Below are 19,576 nucleotides of genomic sequence, written 5' to 3' on the forward strand. Positions count from 1 at the left end.
CATGATGGTGCCTTTGGAATTTAGGTAACAGTGAAGACAAAATAAAAAATGATTTGCAGATACTAGTAAGAATCATTTTATTATGAATGAGCTTTTTCACTCACAGCAAGAGATGCTCTCTTGTCTTGTGAGACCATTCTGAAAACATCCACACATATTTAATGATATCTAAAAATACATCTGTTACAGTCTTTTTTTTTTTTTAAGATTTCATTCATTTATTTGAGAGAGCATGAGTGAGAGGAGCAGCAGAGGGGGGGAGAGAGAGGGACAAGCAGACTCCATGCCTGAACACAGGGTTTGACGCAGGGCTCCATCTCAGGACCTGAGCTGAAACCAAGAATCAGACACTCAACTGACTGAGCCACCCAGGTGCCCCCATCTGTTACATTCTTATACTGTATTATCAGAAAAGATACAGAATTCCAGAAAACTGTTAACTGAAATAATTATGTAGCCCAAGTATAGTGTCTGAAAAGAAGTACAATGGAAAAGAGTAGTGATCTTTATGAGGTCATTTAAAAGAGGAAACCACCTAGAAAGCTATGAAGAAAAAGACTGGTTAATAATTTTAAAGATCACTCATAATTAAAGAAATGTGTATTAAAATAACTGAGGTATTTTAGGATTGGGAAAAATAACTAAGACTGTGAAGATCCACATTTGGTAAGGGTGTGCAGAAACAGACCTTCTCATCCACTGCTGCCGGGAGTATAAACTGGTTTAGCCACTCTGGAGGGATATTCAGCAATGTCTAGCAAAACTGAAAATGCACATATATTCTGTCACTTAATACTACCACTACTAGAAATTTATCTATGGATATACTCAGAAAATACTAAGATCCGTGTACAAGGACATTAAAGAACGGATGGGAAAAAGAACTAAAAAATACTTTATCTATTAACAGAATTATTAAAGAAATTATGCTAGAGTGATGCATTCCATGCATCATTTAAATAGAATGCATAAAGCTGGATATGCCAGTACAGAAAGAGCTCCAAGACACAGAATAAGTAAAAAAGAAAAAAGGCAGAATTTTAAAAAAAAGCAAGGCATATGGTATAATTTTATTTGTACAATATTTTTAAAGTCCATATAGGCTAGTACATATGCAGAATGACTGCAGAAAAGAGACTATTAATAGTGGCTACCTTTGAGAGGACTGGTTTGGAGCTGGAAAATAGAATTACTTTTCATCTTATACTTCTTCAAAGCTCAAATTTTATGCCGTATTAAAAACATTTTTTTTAAGATTTTATTTATTTATCCACAAGAGACAGAGACAGAGAGAGAGAGAGAGAGAAAAAAAGAGACACAGGCAGAGGGAGAAGCAGGCTCCATGCAGGGAGCCCAACATGGGACTCAATCCTGGGTCTCCAGGATTATGCCCTGGGCCGAAGGCAATGCTAAACTGCTGAGCCACCTGGGCTGCCCTAAAAACATTTTTTTTAATTTAGAAGGGCTATGGTAGAGTAGGGTAAGAAAGTATCAAGGCTCTCAAGAAGAAAGAACAAACAATCCAGGAATTATTTTTCATAAAATAAATGGAAGTTCCCTTAGGGCACTTAATTCCATGGGCTCTGGTTCTATCCTCACTAACATACTTGAAAAATCCCCAAATCAATTTTCAGAGCTCTTGATAACCAAATGCTGGGTGTGAAGCCTAGTGAACAGAGGAGCCCCTCCTAAAGGCTCTTCATAAAGGTATATTTCTCAGAGTACATTAACAAATTGGCACCCTAATTTACGACTCAATCTCCTTTGAGTTTATAATCATAAAATGATCCCCAGGAACCTGATCAAGATGGCATGAACCAATCACCTTGGGTTTCTAGGGCCCTAGACAAGTCCCTAGATTGTTCTCGATGCTCCCACACACTAAAGACCCAAACATCCCTGACATTTCAGCATGGGCTTCTTGTACTACAGATGAAGAAAAAGCAACTCCACAGCTCCATGAGGCTACATGGACCAGAAAATGCAAGAACTAAGTAAACTGAAGTGCCACTGCTCTATTTGCCAAGACCTCGGCCCTCAGAAAGACAGGAAATGAGTTAATGACAAAACAGCAAGCCCCACTGCAATCTGTCCCGTTGTCAGCTGCCCTCCATCTACTCCTGCTTTACTAGTGACTGTGCTAACAATGCCATAGAGTACAATACACCTAACACTGGGGACTCCAGTAGGATGCCATCTGAAAAAATGACAGTCCCTGTTTTGAGTGTGGAAAGAGGATCTTTCCACAGAAGAAAGAAAAGTATATTAATTATGCGTCAAGCCCCTGGGCTTAGCTGTATTAAGTACACCTATGCCTGTTTGTTGGTTTCTACCTATTTTAAGAAAGATTGATTGCACCCAAGAGTTTCATTTATATAAACATTCAAAAGTAAAATCACCTCCTATTTCTAAATAAGCCCTAAGAGTGACTGAAATCTTGAGTCAAAGTCCTAATTAATCCAGAGGTGGTCAGAATGCTTTCCTGGTATTGTGCTGAGTTATGGAATGACAAGTCTGCTCCTGACTGTGAAAGGTCAGAACAGGTGGCTACTAGGGGCACCTGGGTGGCTATGTCAGTTAAGCACCTGCTGCCTTTGGCCTCGGGTCAGGATCCTGGAGTTCCGGGGCTCGAGCCCCTACAGGGAGCCTGCTTCTCCTTCTCTCTCTGCTCTTCCCCCCAGGAGTGGGCTCTCTCTCTCTCTCAAATAAATAAATTAAATTAAGGAAAAAAAAAAAAAAAGAACTGGCTACTACTACCACAGCTAACTATGATTAGAATTTACACTGTTGGAGCATCTGGGTGGTTCAGTTGGTTAGACATCTGATTTTTGGCTCAGGTCATGATCTCAGGGTCATGAGATCAAGCCCTGTGTGGGGCTCTGCACAGAGCCTGCTCAAGAGTCTCTCTCTCCCTCTCCCCTCTGCCCTTCCCCACACCCATGCTTGCATGCTCTCTAAAAATTAATTAATTAATTAAAGAAATAAATTTCAAAAAGAATTTCCAGGGGTGCTTGGGTGGATCAGTCAGTTAAAGTATCTGCCTTCAGCTCAGATCATAATATCAGGGTCCTGGGATTGAGCCAGCATCAGGAACCCTGCTCAACGGGGAGTCTGCTTTTCTCTCTGCCCCTCCCCCTGCTCCTGCCCTCTCCATCTCAAATAAATAAATAAAATGTTTAAAAAAAAAAGAATTTCCAGTGTTATCAATAAAAGAATATTATTTTGTCTTCTGAGAGAATGTACTACTGCATCAGGTATGATCTCTGTCCTTGGTAAGATGATGAAGATTTCAATCTCACATGTGACACAAAAATTTAAAATAATGAAGACACTAAAACATTTACTGTCTCCATCACAGGTAAACAAAAGGCCTAAAGCTGTACAAAGTTTATTTGCAATAAAGCAAATCAATGTAAACCTATCTGACATCATCAAAGTTCATATTACAAATTTTTGAAATAAAATCCTGTCTTCCATTCAAATACAACCAGTAATTCTGGACATTTACAAATCCTCCTATGAGAGGAGATGCACAGCTACTCTTTCAGGTTCTCAGTTCTAGTTCAACTTCAAATTAACCTGAGCCATTAATAAGAGCCAAAAATTTTAGAATGGCCTCAATTCTTTTTCTCAAAAGAAATAAATACCTAACAAAACATTATATTCTTTCAACATGGAAAACCAATCATATAAAAACCTAACACTAGATTAGATGCCTCTGGACAATTTTTTATAGATGCTAAATCTGAATTTGGATCTCTCTGTCAGCACAAAGCTGCCCTACCAATACCAACTTGGATACAGCCTATCCATAATTAAAACACAATTCTTCTACCATTTTGCCCTTTTTGGTTTCAAAAGGTCTCTATCATGATATGGGCCAGGGAAGAGCCAGAAATACTTTCAAATCTTCCAAAATCATTAATTCTGGTTTAATGGTAATATAAAATGCCAAAAAATGAACCAAAAGTGACCCACAGAATTATGACCCTAAATGTCCAAGGTCTAATGGCTAAAGGGAAAGAAAGAAAGAAAGAAAGAAAGAAAGAAAGAAAGAAAGAGAAAAAGAAAAGAAAGAAAAGAAAAGAAAAGAAAAGAAAAGAAAAGAAAAGAAAAGAAAAAAGAAAAGAAAGAGGGGATCCCTGGGTGGCGCAGCGGTTTGGCGCCTGCCTTTGGCCCAGGGCGCGATCCTGGAGACCCGGGATCGAGTCCCACATCAGGCTCCCGGTGCATGGAGCCTGTTTTTCCCTCTGCCTGTGTCTCTGCCTCTCTCTCTCTCTGTGTGACTATCATAAATAAATAATTAAGAAAGAAAGAAAGAAAGAAAGAAAGAAAGAAAGAAAGAAAGAAAGAAAGAAGAAAAGAAAAAAGAGAAAAGAAAAGAAAAGAAAAGAAAAGAAAAGAAAAGAAAAAAGAAAAGACAAGACCCTCTGGCACAAAAAAATTCACATTTAGGAAAGAGTAAGATTGGGAACATCTCAAGCATATCTGCCAATCAGACAATGATACTGCTTCCCAACTCCCCACTGACACCACAATTTTTATAATGTTTTTCCGAACATTCTAAAAATGTTAACAGAAGATGTGACTTGCACAAAAGGTAAAACAAAATAATGACCCAACATTCTTTCATTTAACACTTGAGAACAATAGCATTCCCTCCATAATTTCAGACTACAAAACAGTACTTTCATCAAAGCTCTAACACAATGAAAAGCAGGTGTGCAGAATCAAAGTGTTTCCATCTAAGCCACGTTTTATTTTTAACTCTGCGTATTTTTTCTTTTAATTCATCTTTCCTCGGACTGCTTTTTGAAATGCAAGTAGTGCTGGCCCATTAAGACCTGTCAGCTCCAAACTGCATCTTGCTTCAACACAAACCACAGTATAAGTAGGAAACCAACTCCAAGCTGTCAAAGACTATATAAATAAAACTTAATCAACATTCTAAAAAAAGAAATCCCAAATAGTAAAATGTTGACTACCTGGCTGTGCCCAAGGCTGCTGTGAAAGGGTATACTTGGGTCCACCCTGACTGGCCATCGTCTTTAATGCCGAAACCTGGTAGATGAGACAAAAAGAAAAACGTTTCTTCTTATTTCACAGCTTTCCAAGCTTATATTCACCATCTGAACCTATTAAAACATGATGACAGTCAAATATGCAATCCTAAAAAAAAATGCATCATAACTCACAATCCTTCCAGCTAATAACGTATTTTAGCAAAACTTCTTTCATGATTTCAGGGCATATGCTGTCTTGCAAAAAAAAAAGAAAAAAAGCCCACCACCCATGTCCTGATTCAGTCTGAAACATTTTAGAGAAAGAAGACAAACTGAGGACCTAGGGAAATAAGAACATAGAACAGGGCTCTTTTTAAGTGGACTATTATTTCAACATTGAATTATTATTGTATGCTGTTAGAAAAATGTCACCCCAGCAGGACAGAATCTCCTTTTCATATCTAGAGATTCTTTTTATTATATCACAGACAGAGAGAATGTTATGAAAACAAGATTTCCAAATAGCATCAAAAGACATACTTGACCAATTAGTCTACAGGCAGGCTTGGATGCCTATCTTTTATTCATCTCCCTTTCTATCCTCAGCCATCACTACAGAGAAGCAAACCCAAAAAGTACATCCGACAAGCTTGCTCTTAAGATGGCAAATTGTGGTGGGGCTAAGGTATAGTTGGGGAAGGTGAAGGATAGAAACTGCATAAAACATTTTTTTAAATGGACTGTTAGGTGCCAAATGTCCAGGCTGTGACCTTGGCCTCACTAGATAATCTCATTAGAAAAATCTGAGAACCAACACTTTTGATTAAAGGTGGCCAGAAAAATATTTAGGCAGAAGTCGGCACAGACAAAATACAATAATGTTAAGTCAGATCCAAACTTCCACTCCTTATAGACTTTTGCTGCCATATATATAAAATCACCCCTTTCCTACTGTCTATCCTTCTCTGTATCTTTACTTTTTATAGTGAGATGCAACTTTTAAAAACAAATCATATGTATGATTATAGATTAGACAACGCTAAAAGAAAAACATGTTCGTGTATAGTATATGTTATCTGAAATCTTTTCCAACATAAATATATAAACATATGTCTACATTTCCAAAAATAGGAACACTGTGCTTTGACATCTTTTTTCCCCACTTAACTCTAATTTCTGGACATTTTTCAGTGTCCAACAGTTACATTTTATTAGTTATGGTTGCCTATTATTCCACTGATTGTTCCACAATCTGGCCAATTTCATAATGACATATATGCTATAGGTTTAGGCTTATTTTTATATTATTATGATTATTTTATTTTATATTATTTTTATATTAAAAACCAAGAAAAACTTCTATATCCATCTCTATTTACCACCTAGGTAATATACATACCTTTAAGTTAAACTGCAAGGAGAATTTACTTCAAAAGTTTTCCCCAATTAGCCCTATCTTTCCCAAAAACCCTACAAAATGAACAAAGCCCCACTGTCTCATGGTAACACTGTAGTACACGTCATAATGTTACATATTTTCTATCATGATTTCCCATTAGGTTATAAGTCTGTGAGAACAAAAATTAAATTTATAGGTCAAATTCTATTACATGTCTTACAATCAAGAAAAAATTTAAATTTATAGTGTTGCTGAGGAAACTAATAATACTTCAGAGGAAATATTAAGAATAAGCTTGCAGGGCAGGGCACCTGGGTGGGTCAGCTAGTTAAGCATTCGACTCTTGATATTCAGCTCAGGTCACATCAGAGTTGTGAAATCGAGTCCTGTGTTGGGTTCCATGCTGGTACATGAAGCCTGCTTGAAGATTCTTTCCCTCTCCATCTGCCCCTCTCTCCCAGAATAAATAAACCTCAAATACTTTAGTAAATTACTTGGAAAAAAATGAATATTGTTAAATACAAGCCTGAGTCTTCAGCATAAGCTAACTGGTCCTAACATGGGGAAACACTTTAGCTTAGTTATCAACTTGAAAGGTATTTCCTTTAAAATGCTTTCATTCAGATTTTTTGCTAAAGCCAAACCTGCACTTCAAATTTGTCATATTTTCCTACAACATTTCTGCAGCATTTAAAGTACCATCACATATATGATCTTCTTTTGGTCTTCATATTAAACTTAAGCTGGGAAGAGGGATACAGTAGCTCTCTCTCTGCTACAGAGATTAGAAAATCAAGGCTTGGAGAATCTACTTTGCCACCTTTTCACTCAGCAGGTGGCCGAAGGGGGGCCAGGGCTGAGCCTTCCTCACTGCTCTTTCTACCCTACCCATGATTAGTCTGACCCCTACTTAAGGGTTTGCTTCAAGCAATGTTCAGTATAATGAAATTCTAAAACAATAAAAAGTATCAATAGTTTTTGAGTTTAACACAAGATATTTGACCCAAATTATTTTCATATGAACTTCTACCCCTAACACTTAAAACAGTATTATATACTCCTTAGGGTTACTCAAATACTTAGAGAAAAGGTTATCTTTCAAGGAGCAGGAAATAGGACAATAGACAATGTATGTTCTTCTAGAATTTATTTTTCTCAAGAAACCTCATGAACCGTACCGAAAAAAATCAGGAAGGATGTTCACACCAGTCAGATTAAGAGTTTGTAGAAATGACTGTCTTAAGTATACTGAATCACTCTGTAAAACTTTTGTTTCTCAATCTGTGAAATGAAGAGGTTTTACTTACTCTAGGTGCCAGGGATATAATGAGAATTAATGAAAACAAAGCATCTCAATAGGAGTCAAGGAACGAGCTACACAACCAAAAAGGCCAATTTACAGCAGGTAAAAGGGGACCAGAATCACACCCCTAGCTTTCTGCTCAAAAACAAGTCTTCAGACAGCCTAAGAATGTTCCCCTCACTCATAGTTTGTTTTATTATGCAAACCCACATCTATTTAAAAAATCAGCCCGAACTGTTCTCAGCTGAGAACATTTGTTGATGAGGCTTACATCCAAATGGTAAAATACTGAGACCTACAAGCATACACCCAAATTGAAGATGAAATACTGTTCCCTTTCTGTACCTATGAATGCTGCTTCTCTTGCAATCATTTATCAAGGTACAATCATGGGCTGCCTTCTAAGATGCCAACTATAATAAAAGAGGCACAAGATTCTGCACTTGCAGATTTACCTTTAAAGAAAATCATTTTAAAGTTTTAAAATCATTTATTCCATGTCTGCTATTCAGAATACTAGTGACAGCCACCAGATAAAAAGTGAAAAATGTCTGGTCCACAAATTCTAAGAAGCAATGTCTTAAACGATCACATATATCTGTGTGAACTCTAGTGCTTATGCTGCATGCTCTGTGCATGCATGTGTATCTTTGTCTCTGACTCATTCTACTCCAAAAGGATGGGGGAAGGGACTTGAATGTGGAATAAGATAACGTAAAGGGATGCTCAGTCCTCTCAGCTGTACTATCTGCAAAATATATTGACTGGATTCTGAAGACCAGTGAGGGACCAAGATTGAAAAAAGAAAGTGCTTGCTTCGGCAGCACATATACTAAAATTGGAACGATACAGAGAAGATTAGCATGGCCCCTGCACAAGGATGACATGCAAATTCATGAAGCGTTCCATATTTAAAAAAAGAAAAGAAAAGAAAAAAGAAAATAAGACATCAGTGAATGCTCTGACCCTGGGCAACAAAGACTAAGCACCAAGGATGAGACTGACTTCTCAATGATGTCAAGAGGCAGGGCCTTTCCCTCTCCAATCCCTCAGTGAGTAGTGTACAAAAAGAGATGTGAGAACAGCTATACAGAAGTCTCTGCTATCGATGTGTAACATGTCCACAGAGAACCATTATGAATTCAGACTTGGAATGTATGTTTTCTACATATACCTCTGATTTTTTAAAACTGTTCATAATGTTCAGAACCTTCCAAAATGTACAATTACAGAGTTATACCAGATTTACCAAACTTATACTACTTAGACAGCTGCATCAGTGAATTTTCACTCTCCTGACTTCCACAGACATTTTCCAGAAAAACCCTTTAATCCTAGATTTCATTATAATCAACTTGCTTATGTCAGAAGATTCATTCTGTTGCTCTGCTATTGCAGAATACTCATCTACAGTATTTCCCAGCAGGATTAATGTGGATGCTCTCCCCAAAATACATAATACAATCTACAGACTGGTTTCCCTTAAGGACAATTTCAGTAAAAACCGTAATGGATTTATCTGTAAATCACAGAGTATCAACATACTTGTGCCATTTTTAAAAAAAAATCAAAACCCAGGAAGAAATCTACCAATTTCCTTTTAAATTACGTGGCAAGGAAAAGAATTCATACTCCAAATACTTGATATGAATGGACTAAAACCCAGTAAACAAGTGATATATGCCAATGATAAAATAGTTTGACTGCTTTAATATTTCTATATTTGGTTTTTCAGCATTTATTACTATTTTTAAAAACAAATGTCTTCTGTCTTTTGAACAAATATCACAGGCTTCAGGCATATTAGTCTTGATGACCCCGGCAAAAAATTACTAACAATTTGCTTCACGGTCTCCCGGGCATTTCAGAGATACAACTTGTCTTTCCAGTTAGGAATTAGGTAAGTAAATTTGAGAGAAAGGGTTGTCATATTTTTATTCTTTTTATAATGTACTCTAATACAAGTCTGGACAGTAGAGGCTTAATAAATGAAAGTTAATGTCAAGACTTTTTTTTTTAATTTCCAGACTTTTTAGACATTTTTATGAAGTAAAGTCCTCAGTAACAGTATTTAAGTATTAAAAAAAATAAAAATAAAAAATAAGGTTGAAACAGTAAAGTCAAAATAGCCATGACCTGATTTTTTTCATTACTAGCATTAGCCACTTGGATGGATTTTAGCTAGTAGACAATATATGCACTTTTTCTCTTAAAAACTGAAAACTGTGCAAGCTTATCTAAAAGTCCAAAGCAAAAAGCTTCCATTATAGGAAACACAGTGATTTCCTAGATGGAATCGGCTATTTACTGTCTCCTGCCAGAGTTTTCACAAGAGGGTAATTCAAAAGGAAATCTAAGGAAGAAGTCAAAATTACTTTACCCAATATGCACCAAGGTCTATACCTTTGTCATGAACTCCTCCAGCTGCTCTACAAACAGCTTGGTCTGTTGCTGAATAAACTGCTCACAGGCCGATTTCAGATGACGGTCTACATCTTTTTTAGAGTCAAGATAATGTTCTCTTATCTCAGGAGTACCCTTAAAAAGAAGATGACAATTTCCTCCTGTTTTTACGTGTCTAGAAATTACCAGACATGTAAAGAATGCCATTTATCTCCCACCACCAATAAAACAGACTCCTTCTCACCTCCAACAAGAACTCTATCAAGGCATTGTTGCTATTCAGCCTAAAAAATCTCGGAACAGTCATAGGGTTCAGGATTTTAAATGCTGCATCTGTGAAACAAAATTACTCATCCAGTGAATATGTACAATTTTAGCAGAAAGGCCAAGTTACCGTTTCAGTGTGTTAACATACACTAGTTTATCTGTTACCACAAAGCAAGAGTCGTCTCAATTCCAATTCACCTCCATGAATGGAAGAGGAGGAGATTAATGCCAACCATGGCTCTAGTATCCACACATAGTTTTTTCCTACAAGTCACTTTCACAATGACTATTAATCTCAATTATTCATTTACAGAAAAAAAGAAAAATGATAAATGGTAATTGATGCCTTAAAACTTCCCTGCTTTACTTTTATGCTGCTAAATAGGTTATTTTTTAAAAAATTCATATACTTACCCAGCTTCATTTGTTAAGATCCTAGCTGGCACAGAAATTTATTCATTTGAAGTAGAGCGAATAAACTAATGTGTCAGCCAGAAAGAAAACACCAAAAGGACATATTTACCCCTTAACCTCCAGACTAACTAGAATCTATACAAGGTACTGAGGTCTCATTGATGTTCAAATGCAATAAGATATAATGTTAGTCATGAGAGGTTAGAGGTTTAAAAGTAAAGAGAGCAAGTATTCTTAAGTGATAGAAAAGACCATTTCTTTGCTTTGCCACGCTGGAGAAGCAAAGCATGAAATACTACCAACTCTGTGGTTTCTACAAGTACACACAACAGTACTTACTGCCTTGACACTAATCTTACTGAAAAAGATCAGATTCAGTATTGAGAGTAAAGCTTTGTTTCTGCTGTCTTTTCTACAAGATAACCTCAAAGACTGACTGCGATTAAATAGAATCAAATCGGCATATGGTAGGATTATATAGGCTTTATAATATTTTAGGGAAAACATACTTTAAACCAGTATTGGCCAAAATTTTAGGGCATTTCATTTTCTCACACTTCAGTGGATCTATACCAGAACTAAGTAAGCAGCAACAAATTATGAATAAGAAAAAAAAAATGAAAGAAAGTACATCAACCTTACTTTGTTCCATCACTTTAAATAAAGTTAAGGAATATCAGCCCCTGCACACTTCAAAGCTACAGCAATATTCCCACACCTCACATTGAAAGGACAGAAGGAAATCCACTAGACTGGGAGGGGGATGAAAGCCTTTGAGAAGAATCAGCTATAAAAAAAATCATGCATTTTATAAAGGCAAAAGCCAGGAAATTTGGCTACTGTTTTAAAAAAAAAAAAAAATCACAGGAACGCCTGGGTGGCTTAGTCAGTTGAGTGTCTGACTCTTGATTTCAGATCAGGTTATGATCTCAGGGTGGTTAAGATTGAGATCAAGCCCACATCCAGCTCTTCAGGGAGTCTGCGGGTCCCTCTCCCTCCCTTCTCTACTTCTGTCTCATCTGCTGCTCTTCCCTCCAAGCTCAAGCACACAAGCACTCTCTCACCCCCACCCACCCCTTTAAATGAATATGAATGAATGGATGAATGAATGAATGAAAATCTTTTTAAAAATAAAAAAAATTTAAAAATCACAAAATATACAAGTAACACACAGGCTTACTATTCAAATTCGAACAGAACCAAGAAGTATTCTCTGTGGTGGAAAGGAGAGAACATTAGGAAAAAATAAAAAGTAAACTGATCTAATATGACTCATGATGAAACCACTTTGGTTCTCAGGTAAGTCAAGCCCACTATTTATAAGCACATCATTAGGGAACGAGCAACCGGCTACCCTTGAAAATGCTATATTTGGAGTTCCTCTAACAACAGAGTACAGTAAATAATTTGAGTGACTACTTTCTCAATTTCCCCAACACCTAAGAGAGAAGTTCCATTATATAAACAATGACTTAAGGCATTAGAACTTAATTCTCTTAGAAATGGTTAAGACAAAGTCTAGATAAATTTGTAAGTAAGGGAAACTAGGGATATTCATAGTATATCCTTAACTGCTTAAGATCAACATCTTAGAAAATAGCTATTTTGATCTTTAATTTTTCTTTTTAAACATTTTATTTATTTATATTCATTCATGAGAGAACAGAGAGGCAGAGACACAGGCAGAGGGAGAAGCAGGTTCCGTGTAGGAAGCCCAATGGGGGACTCGATCCCAGGACTCTAGGATCATGCCCTGGGCCAAAGGCAGATGCTCAACCACTGAGCCAGCCAGGCATCCCACTAGTTCAAGCTTTCAGAAATCACCTCTTGTTAATTCAGTCAGAGGCAAATCACCAGGACGGATGAATCATCTTTCCCAAGATGATTCAGTGTCTATTAACAACTCAAAGGCCCTATCCACATGATTACTTACTTAACAACCAGCTGATTTAATAATACCAAATAGGCTTATTTAAGCACCTAAAGTTTATAAAGCACTTTAACATACATTTTCATGCTTAATGATCTCAATAATCTGGTGATGTTATCATGACAAGTTGATTCTGCTAATTTCACCTGGGATAGGAAAGCTAATATACCCATCCAAGATCACAAAAGAACCAGGAAATGATGGGCCAGGAACAGAACCCAAATCTTTTCAGACTCTTAGATAAGTACTCCTCCCATTTTACCCAGCTGGCTTCCTGAATTTTCATGAACCGACAAACTCTACTCAATGTTTAAAATCACCCCAATTAGCTGACACTGTTAAGTAGCTGTTACACTGATTTTTCATTTTTTTAACTGGTTATGGTAATATGTGGCAGAGTCTAAGAGAAGTAATGCTATATCACAAAGTGAAATGCTCAGATACAGTTCCCTTCATAAAGAAAATATAACAAGTCAGATGTAATTAGGATGTTGACAGCTCAGCTTAATATGAACAAGCAACATGCTTAGCAAGCGCAGCATGCAAAAAAAATTGCAGATGAACATAAAATAAACCTATAACCTTTGCTGACACATTTGGACAGGTCAAACACACCCAACTGTGCCAGCTAGGACAATGAAGTACCTCTAGTTTTCTTGAGGTCCAGGGAAATTTCCTTAATGGTGAATTCAGTATGAAATGGAGCAATTTGTTCACGAAGAATCAAAAGGTGCTTAATTAAGAAAAGTTGTCCATCAATCTGAGTCTAAATTGCAAGACAGAAAAATGGATATTATCACAGATTAAATAAAAACATATAAAACACATGGTGTTGTTACTAATCAACATTAACCTACCTAGGTTTATGGCCCTTATCCTAACTATCTACCAATACTCCTTTGTTGTGCAATGAACTTTCCCCATATTACCCAGGTTTGAATTTTCTGGAAAAATCTTGCTGCAAATCACCCACTCTATTTCATCAATCCAAGAAAGTAAATCAGACAAAGGTTACAAAATAACACGTTTAGAAAAAGAAATCAAATCTATTTTAACTTAGTTCAGAAACAGAAGAGATGAAGTGACCTAACCATGGCAGGGAGCAGGAAGTAAAGGTCAAAACATGAGCGTGACTCTGACCTCTCATGGCTTTCTAGTTTCTCTTCAAGTAACAGGGCTCTCACTATTTGATCAAGGTGGTTTCAATATCCAGAATATCAGAAATATTCACATTTACACAAAAGGAGCTTCCAAATATAAAAATGATTTGGGATTACCATTTTTGGATTATCCTGTCATGAACAGAGCACTGACACTGTACACCCCGAGAGTCACTACACTTGCATCCGCCCTGTCGGGACCCACCTAGGAGTCTCCCTGCTCAGCAAGGAGTCTGCTTCTCCCTCTTCCTCTCCCTCTGCTGCTCCCCCTGCTTGTGCTTTTCTCTCATTCTTGGTTTCTCTCTCTCAAAAAAAATAAATAAATAATTTTTTAAAAACTTTTTAAATAGATAAATATATTTAATGGCTATATAATAGTCTACTCTATGGAGTATGCCACAATTAACCCATTTGCCTAATATTAGACATGCTTCCTGATTTCACATATTATTAATATAAGAGCTCAGATTTAGAAATACTTTTTAAAACTTAAATCTGCCTATCTACAACTAATTTTCCTTCCTCTTTCCAGCATATGAAAATTCATTTCAATCTTCCATTCCATGACTGGGAAAATGCAGAGGTCACAAACATATAGGTACAGTTTTCCTGGCAACAGAATCCCAAATTTTTCTGTGGGAAGTTTCCTTTGTCACTTGTTTTTGCTTGGTTTTACACTAATTTATCTAAAGCCTTGAAGTAAGAAATCAAGTTTGTAAATCTAGAAGTCCGGAAGGGTTCACAAGGTTAGAATACTCCAAGCAGCAAAAAAAGTTTCCCTGGAAACAGCTCCCACAGCTCCCTCCCTTTGGGCGACAGGTATTTTAAAGCAGTGTTAAATGACCAACACTTTTGACCATGCTATAAAAAATTCTCAAGAGGCCCTGGGAACAAACTTCAGCCCTAAATCACTTCTTGATTAAAAACTGTATGTCACAAAGTTATGGCAACTACTTCTAGTCACACAACCCACGGACCACAGTCTTCCAAACTGACTTGGCTAAGTTCCTCCCAGTGAGGCCATTCAACTATCACTGAAGGGATCATTGAAGGGATGATTAAAAATTGCTATGTTTTCTTGAAAACACTGTTTTGGTCTTTTCAGGGAAACAGGAGCCTACTACCTTCCCAGTTGCTAAGGCTATAATAAACTTTTACCCTATAAAATTTATAACCAAAGTACCCTTTTTGACACTTTAGCAAAGCTAAGCACTCTTTTATAGTGCTGTCTTTAGTTAGCACTATAATAAAATACAATTGAGCCTTGAACAACATAGTTTGAACTGCACTGGTCCATGTACATGTGAATTTTTTTATAGTACAGTATTATAAGTGTATTTTCTCTACCCTACAACTTTCTTAATAACATTTTCTCTTCTCTAGCTTACTTTAAGAATACAGTACATAATACATATAACATAAAAAATATGTATTAATTGTTTATGTTATCAGTAGGCTGCCAGTCAACAGCAGTTAAGTGTTGGAGAAGTCAAAAGTTCTACATGGATTGTCAACTTCGTGGGGGGATTTGTGCCCCCTAACTCCTGTATTGTTCAGGAGTCAATTGTTCTGGCTTCTCTTAAAGGGCCTCAAAATTAAATCATATTAAACAAACAAAACCTACTGCCAAAAATGCCTTTAAATTCCTGTGCCTCTAAACAAATGCTACATTCCACAATATTATTATAGGTAACAAGACTTCACCAACACTTCATCAAACCTTGTTTTTGCTGATAGACTCTGATGCTCCAAGCAATGACTGAATGCAGGCAGACAAGGCTTCCTGTGATAATCCTTGGAACACTGCCCTCTGGTGAAATAAAAGAAAAACATTACCCTGAAGTGCTTCACAACACAAAAAGAGAAATTGTAAATGGAGTACACGGAACAATGGATGCTTGCTTGCCCGCACCCACTGGGTTAACAGGTTACTGACGATATTCCTCCTGGAGTTTCCTATTCCCATGCAACCTATCTAGAACAACACATAGTTTTGTATTTTGTATCTCTTAAAACTCTCATTGTAATCTTTCAACAATATTTTCTTAGCACCTGTTTCATGCTAGGCTCTGTGCTAAATGTTGGATGCACAGGGGTGGGTGAACAAGGTAGATGTGGTTCTGACCCACAGAGCCCTGATTCCAATATGGTCTCATGTTGTAGGCTGCTTTTCAAATCAATAAAACCAACTCTAAAACAAAGCCTCGGTAAATCCACTTCTAAAAATGTATCCCAAACAATCACTGTTGTATCATAAAATTCATGCACATGGCTCTTGAGTACATTATTTAAAACAGCAAAAAAAAAAACACAAATAAATGTTCAATGATGGAGAAGTTGACAAATAAAATACTAGTAAATATAAATTATACAATACTGTGCATGAAATACAGAAATGCTAAAGAAAGCAATAAAATTTTTATAAGATATAATTAGGTAAAAACAAAGTAATTAGGTTACAAATAGCATGCAAAAGTAGGAGTCTTAATTTAATTCTGCCATTTCTGTATCTTCCAGAGGCGTCACATGGTGGTCTGCGCAGGGTTGCCTGCAGTCCCTTGCTTCCCACCCTGCTTCCATCCCATCTGAGAGAGAACCGATATGGAGGAATGTGAGCAAGATATTTATTATGAGGCCACAGTCCTGGGTCCTAACTTGATGTTATTCTCTTTTCGTACTGCTTCCCTCTCATGTGTTTTCCATGAGGCTTCCGCAGTAAAAAAGATTAGGGATGCCTCTTGCTAGGTCACTGCCCCTGCCTGAGGAAGACCTTCCCTTCCCCCTGCTCAGTCTTCATCATGAGTTTTTCACTAGACTTGGCTTTCCTTGCCTCAAATGCTTAAGATAGAGAGGGATAAGATTTGGACATAAGCTAGATTAAAAAAAAAAAAAAAGAAATTAGGCCGGCCCCCGGACATAAAATAAAAACAGGGAGAGTGGTATCTCAGGTCTATCCTACTGTTTGGCTAAAATCCCTGTTAAGCACCTAAAAGGCTTCACAAGGGCCTATCATGGTAACAGGTTCTATGTGGAATACACCCTCATGTGTCCCTCGAGATCTTGCTCTACTCTACGAAGTTACTGAATCCCAGTAACTGAGCCATCATTCTCATATACCATCATTCAGCACACATACTGGGGAATCTGGGGAAGAGGAGATGCCAAAGTCCAAACCTCCTTCTGGAAGACAACTCATTAGCTGGGCAAAAGAGGTAAGACATCTAACTGAAGAGGTGATCTGGCCTCATGCTAAAAGTCCCAGAACAGGCCAAAAGATATTTTCTGGTTGAATTTCAAAATCTAAGCACAAATTCCAATAGCTATGTAGCTTAAAATAGACATTAAGCACTGTGCACTCTACTGAACCAATGAAACAACTGTGCAATCTTGCCTGCCCCTAGGCCTCTAAGATATGGAGCATTTGGGCAGGGGGATATAACACTCCCTTCGAACTCTTGTCTAAAGAAAATAATACCATCTTGACAATTAATTACATTGCTCTTGTATTTAACCACTTTTTACTTTTACATACTATTTGAGTTGTAACAATCAAATTTTAAATTAAACACTGAATTTTAAGGGCACCTGGCTGGCTCAGTTGGAGGAGCATACAATTCTTGATCTCAGGGTTATAAGTTCAAGTCCCATGTTGGGTGTAGAGATTACTTAAACAAATAAAACTTTTTAAAAAATTAAATTGCATAAACTATTTCAGCAGCAAACTCCTAACACTAAATAGGTAAAGACAACTCTAATCTGTCAAGATTGATAATCGGATCATTAAACATTCCAGAATGTTTACACTAACTCTGACCTAAATCAATGCACAGAGTTTAAGGTAGTACTTAAAAAAAAAAGAAAAAGAAAAGGTACTGTTTTAGTTATTTCAGCAAATAACTAAAATTAGTTCATGGTTAGAAACACATGGATTGGGACGCCTGGGTGGCTCAGCGGTTGAGCGTCTGCCTTCAGCCCAGGGTGTGACCCTGGAGACCCAGGATCAAATCCCACGTTGGGCTCCCTGCATGGAGCCTGCTTCTCCCTCTGCCTGTGTCTCTGCCTCTCTCTGTGTCTCTCATGAATAAATAAATAAAATCTTAAAAAAAAAAAAAAAAAGAAACACATGGATTCTTAATACTACTTGTTAAGAATGTTGAGTTAGAGGTGCCTGATTCAGTCAGTTAAGCTCCTCTGACTCTTGATTTCAGCTCAGGTCATTATATCAGGATCATGAAATCAAGCCCAAGCTGGAGTCTGCACATGGTGGGAAATCTGCTAAAGATTTTCTCTCCCCCTCTGTCCTTCTCTCCACACCCCCAGTTCCATGTTCACTCTCTCTCTCTCTCTCTCTCAAATAAATATATAAATCTTGGGACGCCTGGGTGGCTCAATGGTTTAGCACCTGCCTTTGGCCCAGAGCCTGATCCTAGAGTCCCAGGATTGAGTCCTACATCAGGCTCCCTGCATGGAGCCTACTACTCCCTCTGCCTATGTCTCTGCCCCCTCCTCTCTCTCTATGTCTCTCATGAATAAATAAAATCTTAAAAAAAAAAAAGAAATAAATCTTTAAAAAAAAAGAATATCGATTTAAACGGAGTTCAAAACTAAAATAATGGAGTGCCCAGGTGGCTCAGTTGGTTAAGCACTCGACTCCTGGCTTCATCTCAGGACATAATCTCACGGTCATGAAATCAAGCCCTGGGTCAGGCTCAGTGCAGAGTCTGCTTGAAATATACTCTTCCTCTCCCTCTCCCTTTGCCTCTCCCCTCACTAATGCATAGGTACACACATGCTCTCTTGAAAATAAATAATCCTTATTTTAAAAACCTAAATTAAAGTAGATGCACTTAATAATAAATTTAATATTAAATATATATTATACCCATGTGACAGTAGACATTATCATGTAACCTTTCTGCATGTCTTTTTCCTTACGTACAAATGAAAATAAATGAACTAACCAGTAGTTTTAAATTTTTATGTGATCATAGATCCCTTCTCTCTCCTAAGAAAGACACAAATATAGACATACAAACACAATTATACCCATAATTTCAAGGCGTTCATAGACTCTCCAAAGGCCACTAGTGAATTCCAAGGGTCTACAGAATGAACAGGTTAAGAATTCCTAAATTAGGGGTGGCTGGTGGCTCAGTTGGGTAAGTGTCTGCCCCACAATCCTGGGATCAAGCCCCACATCGGGCTCCCTGTTTAGCAGTCTGGTTCTCTCTCCTCCTCTGCCCCTCCCCCTGCCTCATGCTTTCTCTCTTTAATAAATAAACTCTTTCAAAAAGAAAGAATCCCTAATTAGGTTTATCTTTTTTTTTTTTTAATTAGGTTTATCTTAAACTTACCTTGGTCTCTAAAAATCATGATTCTCATTTAATACCCAACAAAATACTACATCAAGATCTTAAAATTTTTAAATTTCACATGAAAGGGCAAGCAATTTACAGTAAATACTTAAGAATTTACACACGTACATCTATACATCTGTACAATTTGGAGAGACACACAAGAGTTCTTCGAACTGTAGGATACCACATTCCATGAAGGTCTGCTGGAGAAATTGTGGTCTGTGGTCTAGGATTGAGGGATTCTGTTGAACCTAAAAACCCAAGTGGAAAAAAAAGACACATTTCACACACATTGGAGGTTTGTCTTATTTGCATGTTAACTATAAACTGTTATTAGTTA

The 19,576-nt window shown here is 37.2% G+C and overlaps 1 protein-coding gene and 1 non-coding gene across 2 annotated transcripts in view; one reads left to right on the forward strand and one right to left on the reverse strand.

Annotated features, from left to right (window-relative positions):
- The window catches only part of COG3 (component of oligomeric golgi complex 3), a 67,270-nt gene that overhangs the window by 8,172 nt on the left and 39,522 nt on the right, over positions 1-19,576 (reverse strand). Inside the window, exons 15-20 of the mRNA XM_026017205.2 lie at positions 19,363-19,487; positions 15,600-15,689; positions 13,365-13,485; positions 10,353-10,441; positions 10,109-10,243; positions 4,986-5,061 (exon numbers count right to left, since the gene is read on the reverse strand). Coding sequence (XP_025872990.1) covers positions 4,986-5,061; positions 10,109-10,243; positions 10,353-10,441; positions 13,365-13,485; positions 15,600-15,689; positions 19,363-19,487 — 636 coding nt within the window. The remainder of the gene's footprint in view (positions 1-4,985; positions 5,062-10,108; positions 10,244-10,352; positions 10,442-13,364; positions 13,486-15,599; positions 15,690-19,362; positions 19,488-19,576) is intronic.
- On the forward strand, positions 8,514-8,620 carry LOC112933958 (U6 spliceosomal RNA). The gene has a single exon (XR_003237787.1). It is a non-coding gene; the product is annotated as a U6 spliceosomal RNA (small nuclear RNA).

Source organism: Vulpes vulpes, chromosome 6 (genome assembly GCF_048418805.1).
Source record: "Vulpes vulpes isolate BD-2025 chromosome 6, VulVul3, whole genome shotgun sequence".
Taxonomy (NCBI): Eukaryota; Metazoa; Chordata; class Mammalia; order Carnivora; family Canidae; genus Vulpes; species Vulpes vulpes.